Consider the following 21,859-nt stretch of genomic DNA (forward strand, 5'->3'; position numbering starts at 1 on the left):
AAACAGACAAATTCATGTTAGAAATAAGGCTTCAATTTTTAACAGTGAAGGTGATTAGCCATGGAAATAAACTACCCAGAGAAGTAGTGCTTTCTCCATCTCTTTAAATTTTCAGTCCTTATTCATAATGAGTTCCACAGATGCATGACACTGGGTCTCTGCTATATACAGCCAAGGAGTGAGACTGAACTGGTCAGTCAATGCCAGGAGAGCAGTGGCTCCACCTCTGAGAAACTGCCAATTTTTCATCTGCTTCCTTAGCTGCAGGCAGGCAGACCAGCTCCTCCCTGCTTCAGAACAAATGCAAAGAAGAGAAAAGAGGTGGGTAGGAAAGCTGACATCTCCAGGCTTTCAGGGTCTGCCTTTATCAGCAGAGGGGGTTCCTTTTCTCCTCATAGTTATTGGGACTCTCCATGCCTCCTGCTCACCCATATAGAATGCAGCATAGTGGAAAAGGCCAAGAAGAGAAGGAAAACCAGAAACTGTCTCCAGCATCTCCCTAGTGACTGAGTGCCTTGGTGGAGATCTGTGTCTGTTCCATGGAGACCCAAGCCTCTCTGAAGCTAAGGCAGGGTTTCCTGCAGCCATCCCTCCTTGACCCAAAGAGCACCCAGGAAGCAGTGGTAACAAAATCACCTAGGCTGGCACAGGCAGCTGCCCCAGACCCAGCATGAGTGGCAGCTCCCTTCCCTTCTCTGGGGAAGCATAATTTGAAGCAAAATATCAAAAGGCCAGTGAAGCTTTTCAAGCATGAAAACTGTCAGGGTGCATCAGGACTACAATATAAACAAACATGAACTGTCCTCTACTACCCCAAGGGCCCCTACAGTCTTTAACAGGCAATTCTAACATGGATGGACAGTATTGCAAGTATGGTCCCCCTCAACCTTGGGAAGATGAGCTTCTGTTGCTTCTGGGAATCAGTGATCTCCTATGTGGATATTCTTAGTGACCCTGTGCTTGCGTGAGTTTCCTCTTCTCTTCTGCTCAGTGATGGTGTCTCTCCTTAGGAGATTTCCAAGTTATTCAGATGTTGGATGAGTCTGAGCAGATTCAAGTCAGGCTTCCCAAAAGGTAAACCAGTCAGGACTGTTGTCACCACAGATGCAGTCTGGAGGGATGGGGTGCTCAGACAGGGACGAAGATTGTTCAAGGGATCTGGTCCAAACAAGACAGCAAGCACAGGAAAACTGGAGAGAACTCTGGGTAATTGGCTGTGGTCTCAAGCCTCTGTTCACAAGCTTCCTGCATGTGCTGATCATGACAGACAACACCTGAGCCATGTCACATGCCAACAGCACTAAAAGAACCTCACCTCCTGATGATTTGTGTAAAGAGGAATCTGGAGTCACTTCACTTCATAACCAAAGGGAAATGATTGTAGTTCATTCAGCCAGCATAAGTGACACCGTTCAGTATGGGAACTACACGCAGGGGTGTTCTAATTTCTTTTAAAGGAATTTAGTTTCCCAGTGATAGATCTGTTTGTTCCCCACCTGAATTACAAATTTTCAGTGTTTTTCTTTTGCCAGTAGAATCACAAATCTAAACCAACAGATGCCTTGTCACAAAGATGGCAAGATATGACTTCCTTCCCTTTCCTCTTGTCACTAGAACTCTGTAGAAGATCAGAAGAGAGCCAGCTGCGGTAATTCTGGTAGTCCTGTTCTAGCCAATGAGGCCTTGGTTCTCAATCTCCTCAACATGGCACAAAGACCTTCCATTTGCATTCCATCCAGAAGGCAATCAAAAGATATGTCTACCCAGAGGAAGAAAAAACACAAAAAAATAAAGATCCCTAGTAGTGAGTCTTGGAGCCTGAGTCAGCTGACTTGGGCTCATGCTGTGGGGCTAAAAATAGCAGTATAGACGTTCTGGCTCTGAAACCTAGTTAGGGGTAAGGGTCTCAGAGTCTGGGCTCCAGCCCGAGCCTTAGATCTACATTGCTAGTTTTAGCCCCATAGCATGAGCCCAAATCAGTTGGCCCGGGCTCTGAGACTCACTGCCAGGATTCTGTTTTTATTTTTTAATTTCTTTATTTTTTTGCTGTGTAATGTACCCTAATGTGCATAATTGTTCCTTGTAATAAGAATCCAGCTTTTTGAATAGAGCCTTTTAAGCCAAAAAGGTTAGCCAGAAAAGGTAATATCCACACTTTTAGCTGTCAGAAATAAATCTACTAACTCGGTGGATTTAAGGACCTCGCTGAGGTTTACCCATTGGTACCAGGACAAGGGTTTCTCTGCTACCATGGATTTTTGAATTTCTTCAAGATGGACTCAAGCTATGCTGACACCCAAAAGTCAAGTTGCTGCTTCGTCTAGTGTCCTTAGCACAACAGACAAGTAGTGGATTTCATCTTGTCCAGAAGATGGTATGCTTTTTTGAGAGATTGGGTGGGGAGGAGAACAGGACGGGATGGACATCCCTTCTATGTTCTCCTAAAGTGTAGAGTTCTTGCATGGGATCTTAACCTGATTCTCAGTTCCATTATAGGCCCTCCATTTGAACCGCTCATGAAAGTGTCTTATGATTTTCTAACCATTAAACTGGTCTTTTTGTTAGTAATCACATGAATTTGCAGGTGTTTGAATTGGGAACTCTTCCTGGAACCTGAGTGCTGCAGCTTCCATAAAGATAAAGTCAGATTCAGAACCAACACTGCCTTCATGCCAAACGTTGACTCTATGCTCTAGAGAGCACAGGATATTGTCCTTCCGTCCTTTTACCCAGCTCCATTGCATCCCAAAGAGAGATTGTGGTACACTTGAACATCTTACAATATATATCCACTGCACAACTTGGTTTAGAAAGACAAATAATTTGTCCTTTATTATCTGGTTCCAAAGAGAACAAAGGCTTCAGAATCCTCCATTTCCAGGCTGAGCTGTTGTATCTCAGAAGCATGCAATTTCCTGGGCAGAAGAATCCTATGCCTCACACAAGGTTTTAGAATAAAGTGATTAATTAAACAGTAATAAGTCACTAGGACTGGAATGGATTCACCCAAGAGTTCTAAAGGAACTCAGATATGAAATTGCAGAACCACTAACTGTGGTACGTAATCTATTGCTTAAATCTGAATCTGTCCAAGGTGACTGGAGAATAGCTAATATGGTCCAGATTTTTAAAAAAGGCTCCAGTGATGATTACAGACTGGTAAGCCTAACTTCAGTATGAGTCAAACCAATTGAAACTACAGAAAAGAATAGATTTATCAGACACATAGATGAACACGATGTGTTGGGGAAGAGTCAATACAGCTTTTATAAAGGGAAATCATGCCTCACCAGTCTCTTAGAATGCTTTGAGAGAGTCAACAAGCATGTGGGCAATGGTGATCCACTGTACTTGGACTTTCAGAAAACCTTTGACAAGGTTTCTCACCAAAAGTTCTTAAGCAAAGTAAGGTGTCAGTGGGCAAAAGGGAAGGTCCTCTTGTGGATCAGTAACTGGTTAACAGATAGGAAACAAAAGGTAGGAATAAGTGGTCAGTTTTCACAGTGGTGAGGTAAATAGCAGGGTCCCCCAACAGTCTGTACTGGGATCAGTGCTGTTCAACATATACATAAATGATCTGGGAGAAGAAGTAAACCGCAAGATGGCAACATTTGCAGATGATACAAAATTACTCCAGATAGTTAAATCCAGAGCTCTGCAAAGAGTTTTAAACGGGTCTCACAAAACTGGGTAACTGGGCAAGAAAATGGCAGATGAAATTCATTGTTGATAAATGCAAAGTTAATGCACTTTGGAAAACCTAATCCCAACTATATATACACATTGATGGGTTCTAAATTAGCCGTTACCACTCAAGAAAGTGATCTTGGAGTCATCGTGGCTAGTTCTCTGGAAACATCTGCTCCATGTGCTGCACCAGTCAAAAGAAGCTGACAAAAAACGTTGGGAGGCATTAGGAAAGGGATAGATAATAAGTAAGGCTACGATTTTGTCATGGATATTTTTAGTAAAAGTCATGGATAGGTAATGGGCATTGAAAAAAATTCACAGAAGCTGTGACCTGTCCCTGGCTTTTACTAAAAACATCCCTGACAAAATGGGGAGAGAGGAGCGTCCAGCACCCAGCCCCATGATTTCCGCAACTTCTGTGACATACTCAAAACCTTAATAATAAGACAGAAAATATCATAATGCCACTATATAAATCCATGGTATGCCTGCACCTTGAATACTGCATGCAGTTCTGGTCACCCCATCTAAAAAAAGATATGTTAGAATTGGAAAAAGTACAGGGAAGGGCAACAAAAATGATTGAGTATAGAACAGCTTCTATATGAGAAGAGATTAAAAAGACTGGGACTAGTCATCTTAGAAAATAGATGACGAATTGGGGGATATGACAGAGGTCAATAAGCAGAGCCATCCCTTGGGTACGGCGAATCGGGGTGACTGCTTCGGGCCCCACGCTTTCAGGGGCCCTGTGGGCCAGTGCAATTGGCTGGCACGGTTGGTCCTGGAAGTGACAAATTCACCACTTCCATCCCAAGCCTCTTCTGCCCCCCCCCCCCCCCCCCCGCGCGGGACAGCCCTGTTTATAAGTGAAGAAATAAGTGAATAAGGAAGTGTTATTTATCCCTTCTCATAACATAAGAACCAGGGGTCATGCAATATAATTAATAGGCAGTAGGTTTAAAACACATAAGGAAGTACTTAACCCAGTTCACAGTCAACCTGTGAAACTGGTTGACAGGAGGTATTGTGATGGCCAAAAGTATAATTGGATACAAAAAAGAATTAGATAAGTTCATGGAGGTTAGCCAAGATGGTCAGGGACAGGACCTCATGCTCTGGGGTGTCCTTATATTTCTGACTGCCAGAAGCTGGGACTGGATGACAGGCTGGATCACTCGATAAATTGCTCAGTTCTCTTCATTCCCTTTGAAGGATCTGGCACTGGCCACTGTCAGAAGACAGGATACTGGACTAGATGGACCATTGGTCTGACCCAGTGTGCTCATTATGTTTTTATGTGCAAGGAAATCTGTAAAGTAGCCACCTGGTCATCTGTTCATACTATCTCCACATTCTACATCCTGGACATCCAGACATTCTGATTCTGCCTTCGTTAGACAGGTGCTCTTTGCTGTAGCATTCCAGTATTTACCTTCTTTTTGTATATAACATATAGTTGCCACCCTCCCCCTAGTAGACACTGCTATGAAAATCCCAGTGTCATGGATCTGTGGAACTCATTGTGAATAAGAATAGGAAAATTTATCTGTGCCTTACCTCAAAATTGCCTTTCTTGGAGTAGGAGGGTCCACAGATCCAACCCACTCTGAATGGGCTAATTGGGGAAACACATAGGATTATTAATTGCACTCAGTTTATTATTCACTGAATTCCTTGCTCTGCAGGAGTATTGTTCTACTTAATCTTACTGCTTAATTTTCCTTACTAGCACAGAGATGTATTAGGCTACAGAAGTGTCTCAACTGGGTGTTTCTCAGAGGTGGAGCCACTCCTCCCCTGACACTGATTGACACATTTGCTCTGCCTCCAAGACTGCATGTACCAGACAGACCCAGTGTCATGTATTTGTAGACCTCATTAAGAAGGAAAATTTTCAGATAAAGCACATGTAGATTTTCCCAATCAAGATTGGATGCCTTTCTGGATGGTATGCTTTAGTCAGACAAAAGTTACTGGGCTTACTACAGAGTAACGGTGAAATTCTGTGACCTGTTATATAAGAGATCAGAATACATGATCTAATGACCCCTTCTGGCCTTAAAACATAAGAATCTATCTATATGGGGATATATTTCTGATAGTAGAGTGCTCTTTAATCTAGCCAATTAAGGCATCATAAAATCTAGTCGCTGAAATCTGAAGTGAAACAAATTGAGACTAGAAATAAAGAACAGATCTTTAACAGTGAGGGGAGTTAACCACTGGAACAGCATACTAAGGGATGTGGTGAATTCTTTATCATTTGAAGTCTTCAAATCAAGACTCGATACCTTTCTAGAAGATATGCTACAGTTAAAACAGAAGTTGTGGACTTGATGCAGAAATTATTATAGGTTTTTTGGCCTCTGTTTTCAAGGGAGCCAGAGTGGATGGTCATAATGGTCCCTTCTGGTTTAAAATCTGAGTCAAATGCATGCACAGTTGACCTTTCTCTACTGTGAAACATCATATATACTTTCATTTCTAGTTTGTTGTTTAATGACCGTGTCATATACACTTTGAGTAGTTGGAGTAATTAGTGTACATAATCCTGACTTCAATTTTTCGTTAATATATTTGACATTATCATAATGCTGTTCCTTCATGTTTCAAGGTAAATTAAAATGCCAAACAAAAACAACCTCCATCTATCCACCTCCACTTTCCCCAAAACTATAATATAATATTAAGACAATTATGTACTCAGTTAAAAAAAATCCAAGGTGAAAGCATCTGACTAAACAAGTCTGGAAAAAGTAAGCTTTCAATTCACATCTAACAGTTCCATGGTTGCTCATGATGCTGCACAGAAAATCCTTTATTGCTCATTGAAGAAATACTGAATATATTTTAGAAAGGCATCAGGAACGGAGAGAACAGTTTCATTAGTTCTTACCGTCTAAGTAAAAGCAGAGTCCTGTTTGTTAAGATATTTGTCAGGAAGTAGACAAATTACATTGTATATGTACTGATGTCTCATTAAAGATATGAAAAATCCTCATGAAAATCATAAACCAGACACTATTGGACTTGTATAAGAGCTGTGTACAAGTGGCACTGTAAGTGTGTAGGCTGAAGATGAGCTTTGTTTAAACTTGAAAGCATAGTTGGTTGGAATGGGAATTTGATTTTGGATACAATTATAGCTGGAGAGGTTCTTGGAATAACTTTTTATCAAAGGGTTGCAACATGAATGGTGCAATGAATTTCATATCCAACTGAACATGTAATTGCCATTAGTAAAACAATGATGCAAAAGACCTGTTCCTGCTAGTTAATAGGAATTACACTTGTAATATTGCAGGATGTTTGATCTATTCCCTGTGAACCAAACCACAAATTTAAATTATTAATTAAAAATGGGATTAGAGAAAATATTGGAGAATTAAATCACTATATACATTGAGTGATGGGTGTTTTCTCAAATATAAAATTCCTCCAAACCAATTAATCTTTTGAAAACCTTTTTCTTAATTGCTCTACAGTGTAATAGAGATTCCTCTGTGCAATTTCATAGAAGTATTTTCATTAGTTAACGTGAAATTGTTACCTTGAACTGCATGGCATTGTTGTGATCTAGGAGTTTCTGAAGTGGCTCAAACAGGATTAGGATTAGGATCAGTATGCAGAGTATAAAAGAACAAACAGTATTAACAATTAACATTTTAAGAGCTCATTAATCAAATGTAGAAATATATCTTTATAAAAAGCTTAGGAATGGTTATTTCGTTTGAAATTGGAGTGTAAATTTACATATAATGCCAACACTTAGTCTTATAAAGTCCTGTAATACTCTAACACATTTTTCTCATGGCATAAATGTATTCTCCTGCAAACTGATTGTGGGCAGCACATTAATACTGAACTTATTGATTGGCACCTATGAACAGGTGTCTCTAAGAAGCCTTTATTCATAAAATATTTTGACAGTGAATCAACATTGATCATACATTTTAACTGAGAATGCTAGTTGCTGTTTACTTTATATTTTTTACGGAAGAATAAATCGGGTTTTGAAATTCCTGAGGCTACAATCTAAGCAATGTGATATTAAGAAGAACAAAACATCAGTCTGCCACTTTGTAAATTTATATAGAAATTCCCTGCTTCCTCCCTCCTTGGAAATTGTTCATTTACTCTGTCAGTTTTTTGGAGGTTCAGTGTATCTTTTAACTGAAATATTGCAATTCAGTTGTACTGTTTTTAAAATGTCTTATTTCATAATAAATTATAAGGTCAATTTACTATCTACTTCTTGTTTCTTGGTTCTAGCTGGAAGGTCACAATGAGCCAGTAGTGCTGCAAGTGTTTGTGGGTAATGACTCTGGTCGAGTGAAGCCACATGGGTTCTACCAGGCCTGCAGGGTAACTGGGCGAAACACTACTCCCTGCAAAGAGGTGGACATAGAGGGTACTACAGTTATAGAGGTTGGCCTTGACCCTAGCAACAACATGACACTTGCGTAAGTAATTCTTTTTGGATTGCACTGTCTTTCTGGGATGAAACAGTAAGACAGGGGTTCTCAAACTGGGGGTTGTGACCCCTTAGGGGGTTGCAAGGTGGTTACGCAGGGGCACGAGCTGTCAGCCTTCACCCCCAAACCAAGCTTTGCCTCCAGCATTTATAATAGTGTTAAATGTTAAAAAAACTTATTTTTGATGTATAAGGTAGGTCGCAGTCTGAGGCTTACTGTGTGAAAGGGGTCACTAATACAAAAGTTTGAGAACCACTGCAGTAAGAGGTTTTTTTTGCTTCAGGAATCAAGTTTGAAGGTGTCATTTGATGTTATGAGAGGGGTAGCTGTGTAAGTCTGTATCCACAAAAACAACGAGGAGTCTGGTGACAACTTAAAGACTAACAGATTTATTTGGCCATAAATCTGCAGAAGTGGGTTTTTTACCCATGAGAGCTTATGCCCAAATAAATCTGTTAGTCTTTAAGGTGCCACTGGACTCCTCATTATTTTTGTTAATTTGGTGTTATCTTAAATAAGACGGGTTTGGGTTTTTTTTTAACATATGTACAGTAGGGAGCAAGATAATAAAGACTAAAAATAAGACTTCCTAAATGTAGTCTGACATAATTAAAACTTTATGGAAATAAATTGCTTTTTTATTTATTCACTGAATAGCTTGCTTCCAGCATTTGTGTGAAAACAAACTGAGTAGACAGATTAATTTTTATAAGCAAGTCACCTTCAAAATACCATTTTTTAACTTAATGTTCCCCTTCATTAACTTGCTTCCAGAGATTCTTTTTGGATTTGTTCATCAAACGGTTTTGAAGGCAGTTAGAATACGAATACCTTGACACAGAGAGAGTACTAGTGAGACAACATACTGTAAGGAAAATGTCTTAAAACCCACCCTAAGCTCACTCAAAGTGTTTATTTTACCCAGTGTTCACTTCGTGTTCTTCGAGTTATTGCTCAGGTGTATTCCACAATAGGTGTGCGCGCTTGCCACGTGCACCAGTGCTGGAAGTTTTTTCCCTAGCAGTATCCGTAGGGGGGAGCTCCCCAGCGACCCCTGGAGTGGCTCCTCCATGGCGCAGTAGAAGGGGAGCTGCGTGCTCCCCCTACCCTCAGTTCCTTCTTGCTGCCAGTGAAGGTGCACCGGAAGTACTCTGCTCCTGCTTTGCTGTAGCTCGTCCCCAGAACTGCTTGTTCGTTCAGTGTTAGTACCTGTAGTTAGTTAGCTGTTCAGTTAGAGAGCCCGAGCCGGGGCATGCCCCGCTCCCCAGGTTTTAAGTCGTGCAACACTTGTAGGCGATCTATGCCTCGGAGTGGCCTGCATGCAGACTGTTCACGCTGTTTGGGAGAAACCCATATCAGCGATCGTTGCAAGATTTGCAGGTCGTTCGAACCTCGGACCAAGAGGGAAAGAGACATTAGGCTCCGGGTCATTCTGATGGAGTTGGCGCTGACCCCGATTCCGGCGCGCCGCTCTGAGCCGGCACCGCGGTGTCGGTGCACGGCAACCTTCCGGAGTCTTCCACCAGTTGGCACCGCTCCCCGTCCATGGGACACAAGAAGGCAAAAAGATGCCGCCTTCGCAGCGGCACCAAGGAAAACCCGGGGCAGAGGCTAGACCCATGTCAGGCAGTCCTCAATCCTCTCCGGCCTCTAGGCCTCTGACTCACATAGAGAGGAGTAGCCCAGCCACTTCGGACCAGGCCTCCCTGGATGCCCTCTCTGCCGGAGGCCCTGCAGGTGGCCAGGGATGAGCATTGGCCTGCTAAACCCAGGGTTGTGAGTTCAATGCTTGAGGGGGCCATTTAGGGATCTGGGGCAAAAATTGGGGATTGGTCCTGCTTTGAGCAGGGGGTTGGACTTAATGACCTTCTGAGGTCCCTTCCAACCCTGATATTCTATGATTCTATGTCCTGTCCATGCTGGTACCAGGAGTGCTGCCAATGTCAGTCCCGCGCTCCAGGGGCAAGCCACCGCTGGGATCTCAACAGTCGCCCCCGGCTCAGTACGGGTCTCGGTCCCGGGAACGTTCCCGACACTGTTCGTTGCCCAGCGACCGTTCAGGTCAAAGTCCACGTGGATCACCCTCGACTCCCACCAGACTGTCTGGTTCGATGCCATCCGACCGAGACTCTCGGCACCGCTCCACTTCAAGGAGTGAGTACTGACAGGACTGAGGCAGGCGTCGCCAGAGGCCCTCATCTCAGAGGGGTTACCACAGCTGGTCACGGCACAGACGTCGATGCTGTTACTGCTCGGAATCCCGCTCCAAGACCCCACCAAGGCATCGCTTCTGCAGCCCCAGGTGTCAATCACTGGCATCTCACTGTCACGGGTCCGCCCGTTGGAGCCAATTGCAGAGCAGCTGCTGCCGATGGTACCGGTCCTCCACGTTGGGATTGCGGTCCCGTGGTCGGCGTTGCTCCTGGCACTGCCGTTCCTTCCGGTCCCGGGACAGTGGCAGGTCGTTCATCAGCCCGGCTTCAGTTCGTAGTCGTCCTTCCATGGTCCAGGCCAGCCAGGCCGAGCAGCCGGTGCCGCAGCAAGTGCAGTGACTCCAGGCCCCATGGCCGACCCAGTGGTACTAGTGGGCACTGTGGCCCCTGACGCAGCCCCCAGCAGGGGCTCGTTTGGTAGCCGGCGCCTCAGAGGCAACACTGGCCTCCCTCTCCAGACCTCCGAGGAAAGAGTCAGTGGGACGTACATCCTCTGCACCATGCCCGGAGACCAACCAGGTGGTGGACCCTCCGGTGCCGGCGGACACCCAAAGTACCGCACCGGCCTCCTCGCCCTCCCCAGATGAGGCGATTACGGCCCCGCCCCCCACAGTCCCGCAGGAGGACTTTAGGGCCCACCAGGAACTCCTAAAAAGGGTGGCATCACGCCTCCACCTCCAGGCAGAGAAGATGGAGGAGCCCTTGGACTCCCTGTTTAATGCGCTGTCCTCTTCAGTACTGAGCAGCGTAGCTTTGCCTCTCCATGAAGGGGTGGCAAAAATTTCAAATGCCCTGTGGCAAACACCGGCCTCATTGGCCCGTCTCCAAGAGGGCGGAACGCAAGTACTTTGTACCCGCCAAGGGACATGAGTGCTTATGCACCCACCCGGTGCCCAACTCCCTGGTGGTCGAGTCGGTCAAGAACGGAACGGCAGGGCCAGCCAGCCCTACCCCAAAAAATAAAGATTCATGGAGGCTGTACTCTTTTGGAAGAAAAGTTTATTCGTCCTTTAGCTTCCAGTTACGAGTGACAAACCACCAGGCTCTCCTAGGCTGGCATGAGTTCAGTCTGTGGGGCCCCCTGCCCAAGTTTGAGGGCTCCCTGCAGGAGCGTGATAGGAAGGAGTTCAGGGCGCTGGTGGAGGAGGGTACAGTGGCTGCCAGGGCAACCCTGCAAGCAGCTTCAGATGCGGCGGACATGGCCGCACCGTCCATGGCCTCCGCGGTTTCCATCAGAAGGACGTTGTGGCTCCTGCTGTCCAGGCTGCCCAGTGAGGCACAGGCCGCCATGCAGGATCTCCTGTTTGATGACAAAGCTCTGTTTGCGGAACAAACGGATACAAAGCTGCATGGTATAAAGAACTCCCGCACGATCATCCAGACTCTGGGTCTCTATGTTCCGGCTAAATCTAAGTTTAAGCCGCAGCAAACTCTCGCTCAGGCCTCCCACCCGAAATACGAGGCCGCCTATAAGAAGGCGCGGGACTATAAAAGGCGCCCTCAGAGGCAGTCAAGGCCAGCCCCGCAACCTGGGTCCTCCAAGGGCAAACAGGCGGGGAAAAGGCGATTTTGATGGGACGCCTAGGGGTGCCCCCCCAGTCCTCCTCAGGGATCAACCCTCGGACAAAGCCCTGCTCGAGCAGGAGGTGGGGCGGCTCCGGGGCCTAGGAGCGGTGGAAGTGGTGCCCGGGGAATTCAAAGGCAAGGGGTTCTACTCCTGCTATTTCCTTATTCCGAAGGCCAAAGGAGGACTCAGTCCCATCCTGGACCTGCGAGATCTGAACCAGTTCATGGTCAAGCTCAAGTTCTGCATGGTCTCCCTAGCCTCCATCATCTCCTCCCTGGATCCCGGGGACTGGGACGCTGCCCTCGATCTGCAGGACGCGTACTTCCACATTCACATATTCGAGGGACACAGATGCTTCCTCCTTTTCGTGGTGGGGCAGAATCACTACCAATCTACAGTCCTCCCGTTTGGTCTGTCCACTGCCTCCAGGATATTTACAAAATGTATGTCGGTGGTAGTGGCCTACCTCAGGCACCGGGGGGTCCAGATTTTCCACTATCTGGACGAGTGGCTGGTCAAGGGCAGCTCTCGGTCGCAGGTGAGGGATCATGTGACGCTCCTCCTGTCCACGTGCACCGCCTTGGGCCTGTTGTTTAAACGACACCAAGTCCACGTTAGTCCCGGTTCAAAGCATGGAGTTTATGGGGGCGCTCCTGGATGTCTCTTCAGCCACAGCTTCCCTCCCACCGGACAGGTTCGAGATGCTGAAGGGGCTCATCGACACGGTCACAAGGTTCCCGGTGACAACAGCCAGAGCGTGGAAGGTGGCCTTCCTGGTCATGATCACGTCAGCCAGGCGAGTCTCGGAGCTCAGGGCCCTGACCTCCGAGCCTCCATACACGGTTTTTCATAAGGACAGGGTCCAGCTCCGCCCACACCCTACGTTCCTCATGAAGATGGTCTCCGCCTTTCCCATGGGTCAGGACGTTTTTCTGCCGGTCCTCTGCCCCAAGCCCATGTGTCCAATGAGGAGCGCCGTCTCCACATGCACGATGTGCAACGGGCTCTGGCTTTCTACCTGAGCGGAATAAGCTGTTCAGAAAGCTCTCGTAACTGTTCATCGCTTCGGCTGAGTGCATGAGGGGTCGGTCGATCTCCACTCAGCGGCTTTCCAACTGGATCACTTCATGCATCTGTATCTGTTCTGAGCTGGCGCGTATCCCCCTGCCACCAATTGTGAAGGCGCACTCGACTCGAGTACAGGCCTCATCTGCCTTCTTGGCCCATGTCCCCATCCTGGACATTTGTAGGGCCACCACGTGGTCTTCAGTTCACACGTTCACTTCGCACTATGTGATCATCTCCCAAACAAGGGATGACGCCAGGTTCAGCAGGGCTGTCCTCCATCCTGAGAACTTGTGAACTGCTACCCACCTCCAACAGATATAGCTTGGAATCACCTATTGTGGAATACACATGAGCAATCACTTGAAGAAGAAAAAAGTTACCTTTTCCGTAACTGGTGTTCTTCAAGATGTGTGCTCATGTCTATTCCACATCCCACCCTCCTTCCCCTCTGTCGGAATTGTCTGGCAAGAAGGAACTGAGGGTGGGGGGAGCACATAGCTCCCCTTATACCACACCATGGAAGTGCCACTCCAGGGGTCACTGGGGCGCTCCCCACTATGGTTACTGCTAGGGGAAAAACTTCCGGCACCGGTGCACGTGGCGAGCACACACACCTATTGTGAAATAGACATGAGCAACACATCTCGAAGAACACCAGTTATGGAAAAGGTAATTGTCTTACACGTCTCTTTTTAAAATGCTTTTTCTATCTTTAGTTTTTATATTAGCGTTTCACATTCTTTGTTTAGTATTTGCAACATTGTGTAAGTACTTGCAGGACATGAATCTTCATCAGTGGACTTAGTCTTGCAGTTCTTTCAACTTTTTGAGAGGCAAGGAAAAAGAGGAAGATGCCTTCTCAATTAGTGTTTTTAGAGCTTATTGAAGAACTGAGTCCAGCAGGTTTTGGATTTGTCTGTAGTGAGAAGTGGAGAAAGAGTTTTTTTAGCACTCCCCCAGCCCAGTTTGTTCTGTTACTGTCCAATCCATCTGACAATCCTTTAACTTCATTATCTGTGAAGCTGGCAAAGAATCAGGCATTTATGACAAAGTACAACTATCATCTTGGTTATAAAATGGTCACTTTTCAGAAGCATTTAAACGGTCCTTTGTTGCCACCATTCAGAGGAGTCTAGAGCTCTCTAAATGCATTATTTGGACTCTGATGCTTAAGGCTCAGCTGTTCATTCTGTTTAGTGAGTAAGCACTATGCCTGGCTTTGTAATTTAGGATTTTATCCTAAAGTATGAACCAATGATCTGGATCTCTGACCTAATTAATACAAAATAAATAAAAAGAAAAGTAGGATTAGCATCTGTTCTTTGAGCTCAGTGATATCAGCCTGAAAGTCTTGGGCCTCTTTAGAGGTTACTGAAAGTTAAATTCAAGCTCCCTCAATTGGAAAGGTCAAATGACCATCTGTGACACTGACTTACTATGTTTTGTCACTAAGAAATTGGAGGAAAGGTAAAAGAATACCTCCATGTTCTCCCATTCCAGGGACTTTGCTCATGATATTGTTAAAACAGGAAGTATTTTCTGGTAGATCTAGAAATTATAGAACCTGTTCTCACCAGGCAAAGAGGAATCTGTTTCTTATTCTTGATATTTCTTTATTACAACAGAGATTTTAAGAATAGGAAGTGATTAGAGACAGTTGTCCCAATTTGTACTTAAGACAACTTAAGGGATGATTAAGAGGATCAGTTTCCAAATTGTTGTTGTCAATGCCACCTCCCCCTGCTTCTTTAAATGTATTGGAAATATCACCAGATTTTTTTTTTAAAGTAGGTCAGATTCATTACCAATACTGGGTTCTTTATTTTATCCCTTCTTATGCCAACTGGTATTTTGTCATGACAGCCCCATGAGATAGCACAAAATGCCATGCACGCCTATGAAGACATGGTCTGCAGCTGTATCTTTATCTGACTGGTTACTAAGAGGTGTGTGTTTGTGTGTACACACACACGGGACCTACGATCATTGTCAATCTCTGTTCCTTTATTCCAAAATTTGGCTCATCTACAAAGAAGAATACCAGCTGTTTTGCTTGGCCATCATCCTTCTGTTTTGAATGAAGATTTTTAGGTAGCAAAGATTTTTCCGGTGTTGTGTGTCATTCTGACTTTCTCTTCATATGATTGCTTGAGCTTTTCTCAAACCATTTCACGATCTATAAGACTATACACTACAATTATTACTGTTCAGTGATTATCCCCTTGCAAAGACTCCATTCAGTAATCTGACTTTCTTTCTCTCCAGTAGAAGAGCAAGCTTTCAATGTTAAGGGACTTGGTTTATTCCACCCAACAGACCCCACTTCTCAAAGCAATCTTAGTAATAGGTATGCTAAACTAAGTATTGTTTGGCCATAAGAGAAGCCTTCACATCCATGTACTTTGTCTGTAGAAGATATCTAGCAATTGTATCTGCATCTTAGAAAAAAGAGCCATATATTCTCTTTGAGTAGTGTCTTTACGGGTGCTCCACTGTAGGTGTATTTGCGCCCCGCATCTCTAACCCGATATTTTAGGTAGCGTTGTTTGTTCAGCCCACATGTGCGTCCTCCCTCCCTTCCTCCGTTGTGGTCTGCCTCGAAGCTATCTAGCGCTGCGTGGGCGAACCACCTTTGGCCTCAAATGGCAAGAGCAGTAGTCTCTTCCTTCTTGATAGCATTTAGTATAAATAGTGGCTATTATTGGAGTTTTTTGTTTCCTTTTAGTAGTTAGAGTTTCTGTTTTTCCATTCTAAGAAAAGAGAACCTTTTCTTTGCCCACAAAAAACGTGGAAAAAATGTAAATCACCTGCCTGGTTCCCCCACTGTCACAAGGTGCCTCTCCGGCAATGGGGCAATTCTAGTAACGGTCGGGCATTCTCATTGTGTCTGGGTGTCTTGGAGAGGCACTTATTTTGCAGAAGTTCATGGAGATGAGGTGACATCTCATAAGAACCAGGAGCTCAAGTTAAGGCTTCTCTTCATGAGGGTGCACTCCAACTACCAGCTGACCCCAGTCCTGAAACCTCTCGAAGATGGAGTTCATCCCCAGAGCCTTGATACTGCACAGGGGTAGAATTGCAAAAAAAAAAAAAAAAGTCGGCTGATTCTCCCCTGCAAAGCCGTTTTTAAAAAAAAGGGCTCTGAGCCCTCAAACCTAGTTGTTGGCCAGCCAGAGGGGATCCCCGGTACACTCACCCACCTCAGTCATTATCAGTGACTCCCCAGTACAAGCTCTGCCATAGTGCCTAAGGACCCCAGGGACCCAGGCTTGGAAGCAATGGCCCCACCTCCCAGAGATAAAGACAGAGATTGTATCACCTCTAAAAGATCGGCACAGACAAAACCATCTTTGGCACTGAGTGCATCAAATCAACCCTTACTGGAGCATTCCTCACATAAACAACAGTCGGTACCGACAAGTCAGCACTGGGACTCTTTGATAGTACTGAGTGTATCAATGATACCATGGGAGTTCCATTTCTCGGGGGACCTTGTGGTTGTGGAAGAACTGGAATCCCCACTACTTGGTACTGGGGTCCAGGTACCGAGCACATCTAGGTATCACTACAGGCACTGGGCCATTTACCCCCAGAACCCTGGTCAGCACCACCCTTTTCCAGCAAGGAGTCAGGCAGTGACAAGGATGATTATCTTTCTCTGGCCTCACAGCGTGGCCCACCATTACACCGGTGGGATCTCCCCAATCTCACCCTCGTTCCGACCCTCAAGCCTGGTATGGTCATTTGTGGGCACCACCATGACCACCCATGCCCTCTCTCCCCCCAGGACCGACCCCTGGAGCACTCCACTTGACACCGGCTGCCAACTAGACATGGAGCCATTGATCACTACCCGTTGAGCCCGACAATCTAGCCAACTTTCTACCCACCTTATAGTGCATTCATCCAGCCCATACTTCTTTAACTTGCTGACAAGAATACTGTGGGAGACCGTGTCAAAAGCTTTGCTAAAGTCAAGAAACAATACATCCACTGCTTTCCCTTCATCCACAGAACCAGTAATCTCATCATAGAAGGCAATTAGATTAGTCAGGCATGACCTACCCTTGGTGAATCCATCCCAATACAGGCACGGGGATCCATGGGGGGGATGGAGGGCTGGGAGCCCCAGGCAATTTAAATTGCCCCCTGGGGAAGCTGGGCTGCCCCAGTACAGTGCACCAGCTCTTGCCGGTATGTATAGGGTCCTTTTTACTAAGGGCATACATGCATCCACCACTTATTATTTATTTGTATTCTTCTAGCAGCTAGGGGCCATAGTCATGGACCAGGACCCCTTTGTGTTAGGCACTGCACATTTGCTCACACCAGATTCCAGTAGCCGTAAGTCAACCATGTGAGTACATGAAGTTTCTTCATGCTTTCAGCCAAAGCATTACTGTCTTGACAAAGAAGCTTAGAGTGGAGGTAGAATTTTGGTAAAGTAGCTCTTCATATCCCTAGTTTGCATTACTCCTTCAGAACTAGCTTTTCAGTCTCCCAAGAGTGTGAGGTGGGGATCTGCAGAGTCAAATTGAGTGGCTGGCAGAGTTAATATGGAATAAATTGAAGTTCTGTAGGTTTGCAGTCTTCATAGTTTCTCACTACTTTTTTCCTTGCTTCATCATCTCCTGGACAAAGCAGGCAGGGATGAGTTGAGGTTAGGGTGATATAACTCCCTTAGAGATGCCGTTTCAGTGCCCTGTCATGTGTTAAGGCACATGAACTGCTTTGGACTCTTAACTGCATTTAAAAAATTCTGACTCTGTTGCATGGTAAACAAATCTGAATAGATCTATTGAGATGATAAACCTACTGAACTCCAGGTTCTGGTCAGTTTTATAGCTGTAGTTTTGGAAGTCCTACTGGGTTATTAACTCGAATGTTATGTGTTGCTAGGGTTGATTGTGTAGGAATACTGAAGTTGAGAAATGCAGATGTTGAAGCTCGAATAGGGATTGCTGGTTCCAAGAAAAAAAGCACCCGTGCCAGATTGGTGTTTCGTGTTAACATCACTCGGAAAGATGGCTCAACTTTAACGCTCCAGACACCTTCCTCTCCGATTTTATGCAGTAAGTAGCAAAGTAAAAATTGGAATCGGAGGAAGCTGGGTTTTAATATGATTTAAATCACTGTGACTCACTGTCGCCTCAGGGAAAGTCATCTATAAACGTCTTTGTGCTTCATTTAATCCAGCTATAATAGTCTGTGTTAAAAAACAAAACAAAAAAAATCCACCAACACAAAAATCTTGTTAAACCTAGAGTTGAAATTTCCTTGGAACATTGTGGGGTTTTTAAAATCCTTTTTCAGTCATAATTTCCTGATTTGTAATTAAGCCACATGCTGGTTTTGAAAGTTGAAATATTTTTGACCGCATTGCCTTGAGCTGATCACAAAATGAAATAACTTTTTCTGCTACAGGCTGTTAACATCATTGTTGTATTGTAAATGTAGTTGTCGCCGCCCAGCTTTGAGGAATAGAAGTGGGTAAACAGCTTTGTAGAGTTATATCAGTTCATCAGGTCGGAAGTTAGTTCAGGTCTGATTAAGACAATGGAAAATTATTATTTTTTACCATTGAATGTTAGAATGCTCTGTTCGGCATTGAAAACACATGTGTGGGCTGAATATTTGTATTTAACTGAACAGTATGGGAGACAAAACCAAAGGTTGCAGCAGCAGGTTAGAGGCTCTTACCCCATATGGAGTCAGTCCCAGAGATGGCAGTACTAGAATGGCGGGATGTCTTTTATTCTCCATTCCTTGTGCAACCTCTCCTCCCTCCCGGGAGCCACCACCAGAGGTGGTAGCAAGAGGATCGGGGGAGCTTCTTCCCTTCATCCCAGCATGAAAGGAGCTTTGGGACCCTGGAGAGTAAGAGCCTTCATAAGTTTTTGCCTTTTTTCTTTTTGTTTCATTCTCTCTCCACAACTTTTTATTGTGTTTGGAGGTCTGAGATCCTAAGTACTTCAGGTCTCTTAAATGGCAAATAAACTTAATGTTGTATGAAAACAAAAGTTTGTCTCAACTATACAAAATATATAGGGAAAAGGGAGAAAGATTTGATTACGTTACATTAATGCCAATATATAAACTATTTAAAGACTACCATTACCTAGTTGTATGCGAATTTAGTTACATACATACAATGTAAATGACTTTTGTAGACTTACCTGTAGTATTATAAACAAGTGCATCAAAATAATTGGTCAGATATGCCATGGAAAAAACAAACTCAGTACGAAGAACATTTCCTTGTTTTTGGCATGAAGTCTGTAACCTTATTTCATTTTCCTATTTTTCTCCCCTTTCCCTTTAACAGAAGCACTGCTACTCTTAACCTTTAGCCTACCAAGTAGCACTAATGAACATACAGGATTAATAGTGGCATATAAATTATATTGAGTTACTTTTTGCTTATAAACCTGTTCTTCCGGTATGTTAACAATGTGACTTGTTTGCAATGTACCTTTTACTGCACTTGTATGTTCTTTCATTTCTTAATATAAAGCTTAAAAATGTTGTTCTTCAGTTGTATAGGGCTGTGTAGCTGGAAGCTGCTGGTATATCTGTGATAGTGCCAGCAGTGTCCTTGGCACTGTAGAAGGCACGCAAGTAGGCACATTCACTACCCTGGTTGACACTCCATTTTTTATTTAATGAGGGTACAATCTTATCTGATAAATTGTCTGAGAATATAGAAATAAATCACAGCAAGGACAAAATTTAATATGTACATTAATATATATTGCCATTGGCTTCTGATTCACAGAGAACTGAGGGCCTGTGTAATTGTAACTCATTGGTGAGTTTGTTTTTGAGTCCTCCTCTGTGCTGATTCACAGAGGATATGAGTTGTTGCAGCCCTTGGCTACAGAGCTTTAGCAGCTCACACTTTTAGCTCTGGAAGTCATGAGGTTTTAGCTCTGGAGGTCATGAGGTTTTACTGAAATCTGTTATGGCTTCAGTGTCACAGAACTAGTAAGCTTTGTCATAGAAAACTTTTTTTATGGACTTGAACATGCTATTTTGTGCTGTCTCTGAGTTGTGCCTGTAGATTTTTAGATTTGGTTGTGGATCTGCTTGCATAGATCAAAACAATATTGTTTGATTACTCCTTTGTAGTTCAGGCAATGCAAAATCTTTTTGCTGCTTCTAAACTAAAAATAGATGATCAGCTTCAGCAATAGTTTTGCTTTATGTCCAAATGAATAACATGCTTATATATTAGTGGATCATAAGATAACTGTTATGACCTTAAAGGGACATTAACAACTTGAAAATAATAATTTTGCATGGAAAAAGTGGTACTCACTTTACTTAAGACTCCTATAGTTGACTAGAATAGCACAATTTTTTTCCAGTTTGTTTACTTTGTGCATTTGGAGACACATTTTGTATAATCAGATTAAATACTTCCATATATGGTCAGATAATTACTCAGTTTTTCTCTTGCTAAAGAGATGCTGATAACTAGAGAAGCAGAAAGCTCCTTACAAAAGATATTAATGTTTGTTTGTATTTAAATCAGACCATACTGGAATTTTAAACCGAAAGTGGAATTTTTAAAAACTAGTCAATTAAAAATAAGTTGATGCTGTCTCTTTTACTGTAAGACTAATGGTTTGCGCTGGTTGCACTCATGAAACCTGAACTTAATTACTGTAGCTATCTCAGTTTGTGCCTTTCCTTGCAATCTCCTTCACCCAGAGGGCAACGAAAATGATTAGGGGGTTGGGGCACATGAGGAGAGGCTGAGGGAACTGGGCTTGTTTAGTCTCCGGAAGAGAAGAGTGAGGGGGGATTTGATAGCAGCCTTCAAAGAGGATGGAGCTAGTCTGTTCTCAGTGGTAGCAGATGACAGAACAAGGAGCAATGGTCTCAAGTTGCAGTGGGGGAGGTCTAGTTTGGATTTTAGGAAAAACTATTTCACTAGGAGGGTGGTGAAGCACTGAAATGGGTTACCTAGGGAGGTGGTGGAATCTCCGTCCTTAGAGGTTTTTGAAGCCCAGCTTGACAAAGCCCTGGTTGGGATGATTTAGTTGGGGTTGTTCCTGCTTTGAGCAGGAAATTGGACTAGATGACCTCCTGAGGTCTCTTCCATCCCTAAGCTTCTATGATTCCCTCTCTGAGAGTTATAGACACACCTCTTCATGAGAAAAGGGATGTGCATAATTTGTTAGTGATTTTGGGGTACATATCACCCAAATGGAGAATTTACAGGTCATAACTGTTTTACCATGTGTAATGAAATATTGGAAACAAATCGTTCCTAAGTTTCATGCTAACTTCTGTTATTTGTTGTGTAAGTACAGGCAGAGGTTTTGGAATGATTTTGATCTTTACCTGAAATTATGTAAAAGAAAATAGCTTTTTGTCAAGCACTATTAGTGTTCCTTTCTATTTTAAACTGCTCGTCTTTCCAATTGTAGCTCAACCAGCTGGTGTGCCAGAGATCCTCAAGAAAAGTCTGCACAGCTGTTCAGTGAAGGGGGAAGAGGAAGTCTTTCTGATTGGCAAGAACTTTCTTAAGGGAACAAAAGTGATCTTCCAAGAGAATATTTCTGGTCAGTGTGAAAAATACAGGGGCTTGGGCTGAGGAAAGGAGGACATGTTTGGGTTTAAAATCCTACTACTTGGTTTTGTTCCACTTCTTAAGAGCTAATGAAGCATCAAATACTATAGCAACTCTATTGAAGACACCAAAATAATATTTTAGTTTTGTATAAATGCGCAATAAAAGTTACAATTTTTTTTTTTTTTTTTTTTTTTTTACTTTAAATCAGATGAAAACTCTTGGAAAGCAGAAGCTGAAATAGACATGGAATTATTTCATCAGG

General features: G+C 43.9%; 1 protein-coding gene across 4 annotated transcripts in view; it reads left to right on the forward strand.

Moving 5' to 3' along the window:
- Positions 1–21,859, forward strand: part of NFAT5 (nuclear factor of activated T cells 5) — a 136,865-nt gene that overhangs the window by 78,352 nt on the left and 36,654 nt on the right. For all 4 annotated transcript variants that reach the window (XM_074968987.1, XM_074968989.1, XM_074968988.1 and 1 more), the window contains exons 5-8: positions 7,966–8,156; positions 17,916–18,088; positions 21,452–21,586; positions 21,806–21,858. In XM_074968987.1, coding sequence (XP_074825088.1) covers positions 7,966–8,156; positions 17,916–18,088; positions 21,452–21,586; positions 21,806–21,858 — 552 coding nt within the window. The remainder of the gene's footprint in view (positions 1–7,965; positions 8,157–17,915; positions 18,089–21,451; positions 21,587–21,805; position 21,859) is intronic.

The sequence above is a fragment of the Natator depressus genome, chromosome 12, assembly GCF_965152275.1.
Source record: "Natator depressus isolate rNatDep1 chromosome 12, rNatDep2.hap1, whole genome shotgun sequence".
NCBI lineage: Eukaryota > Metazoa > Chordata > Testudines > Cheloniidae > Natator > Natator depressus.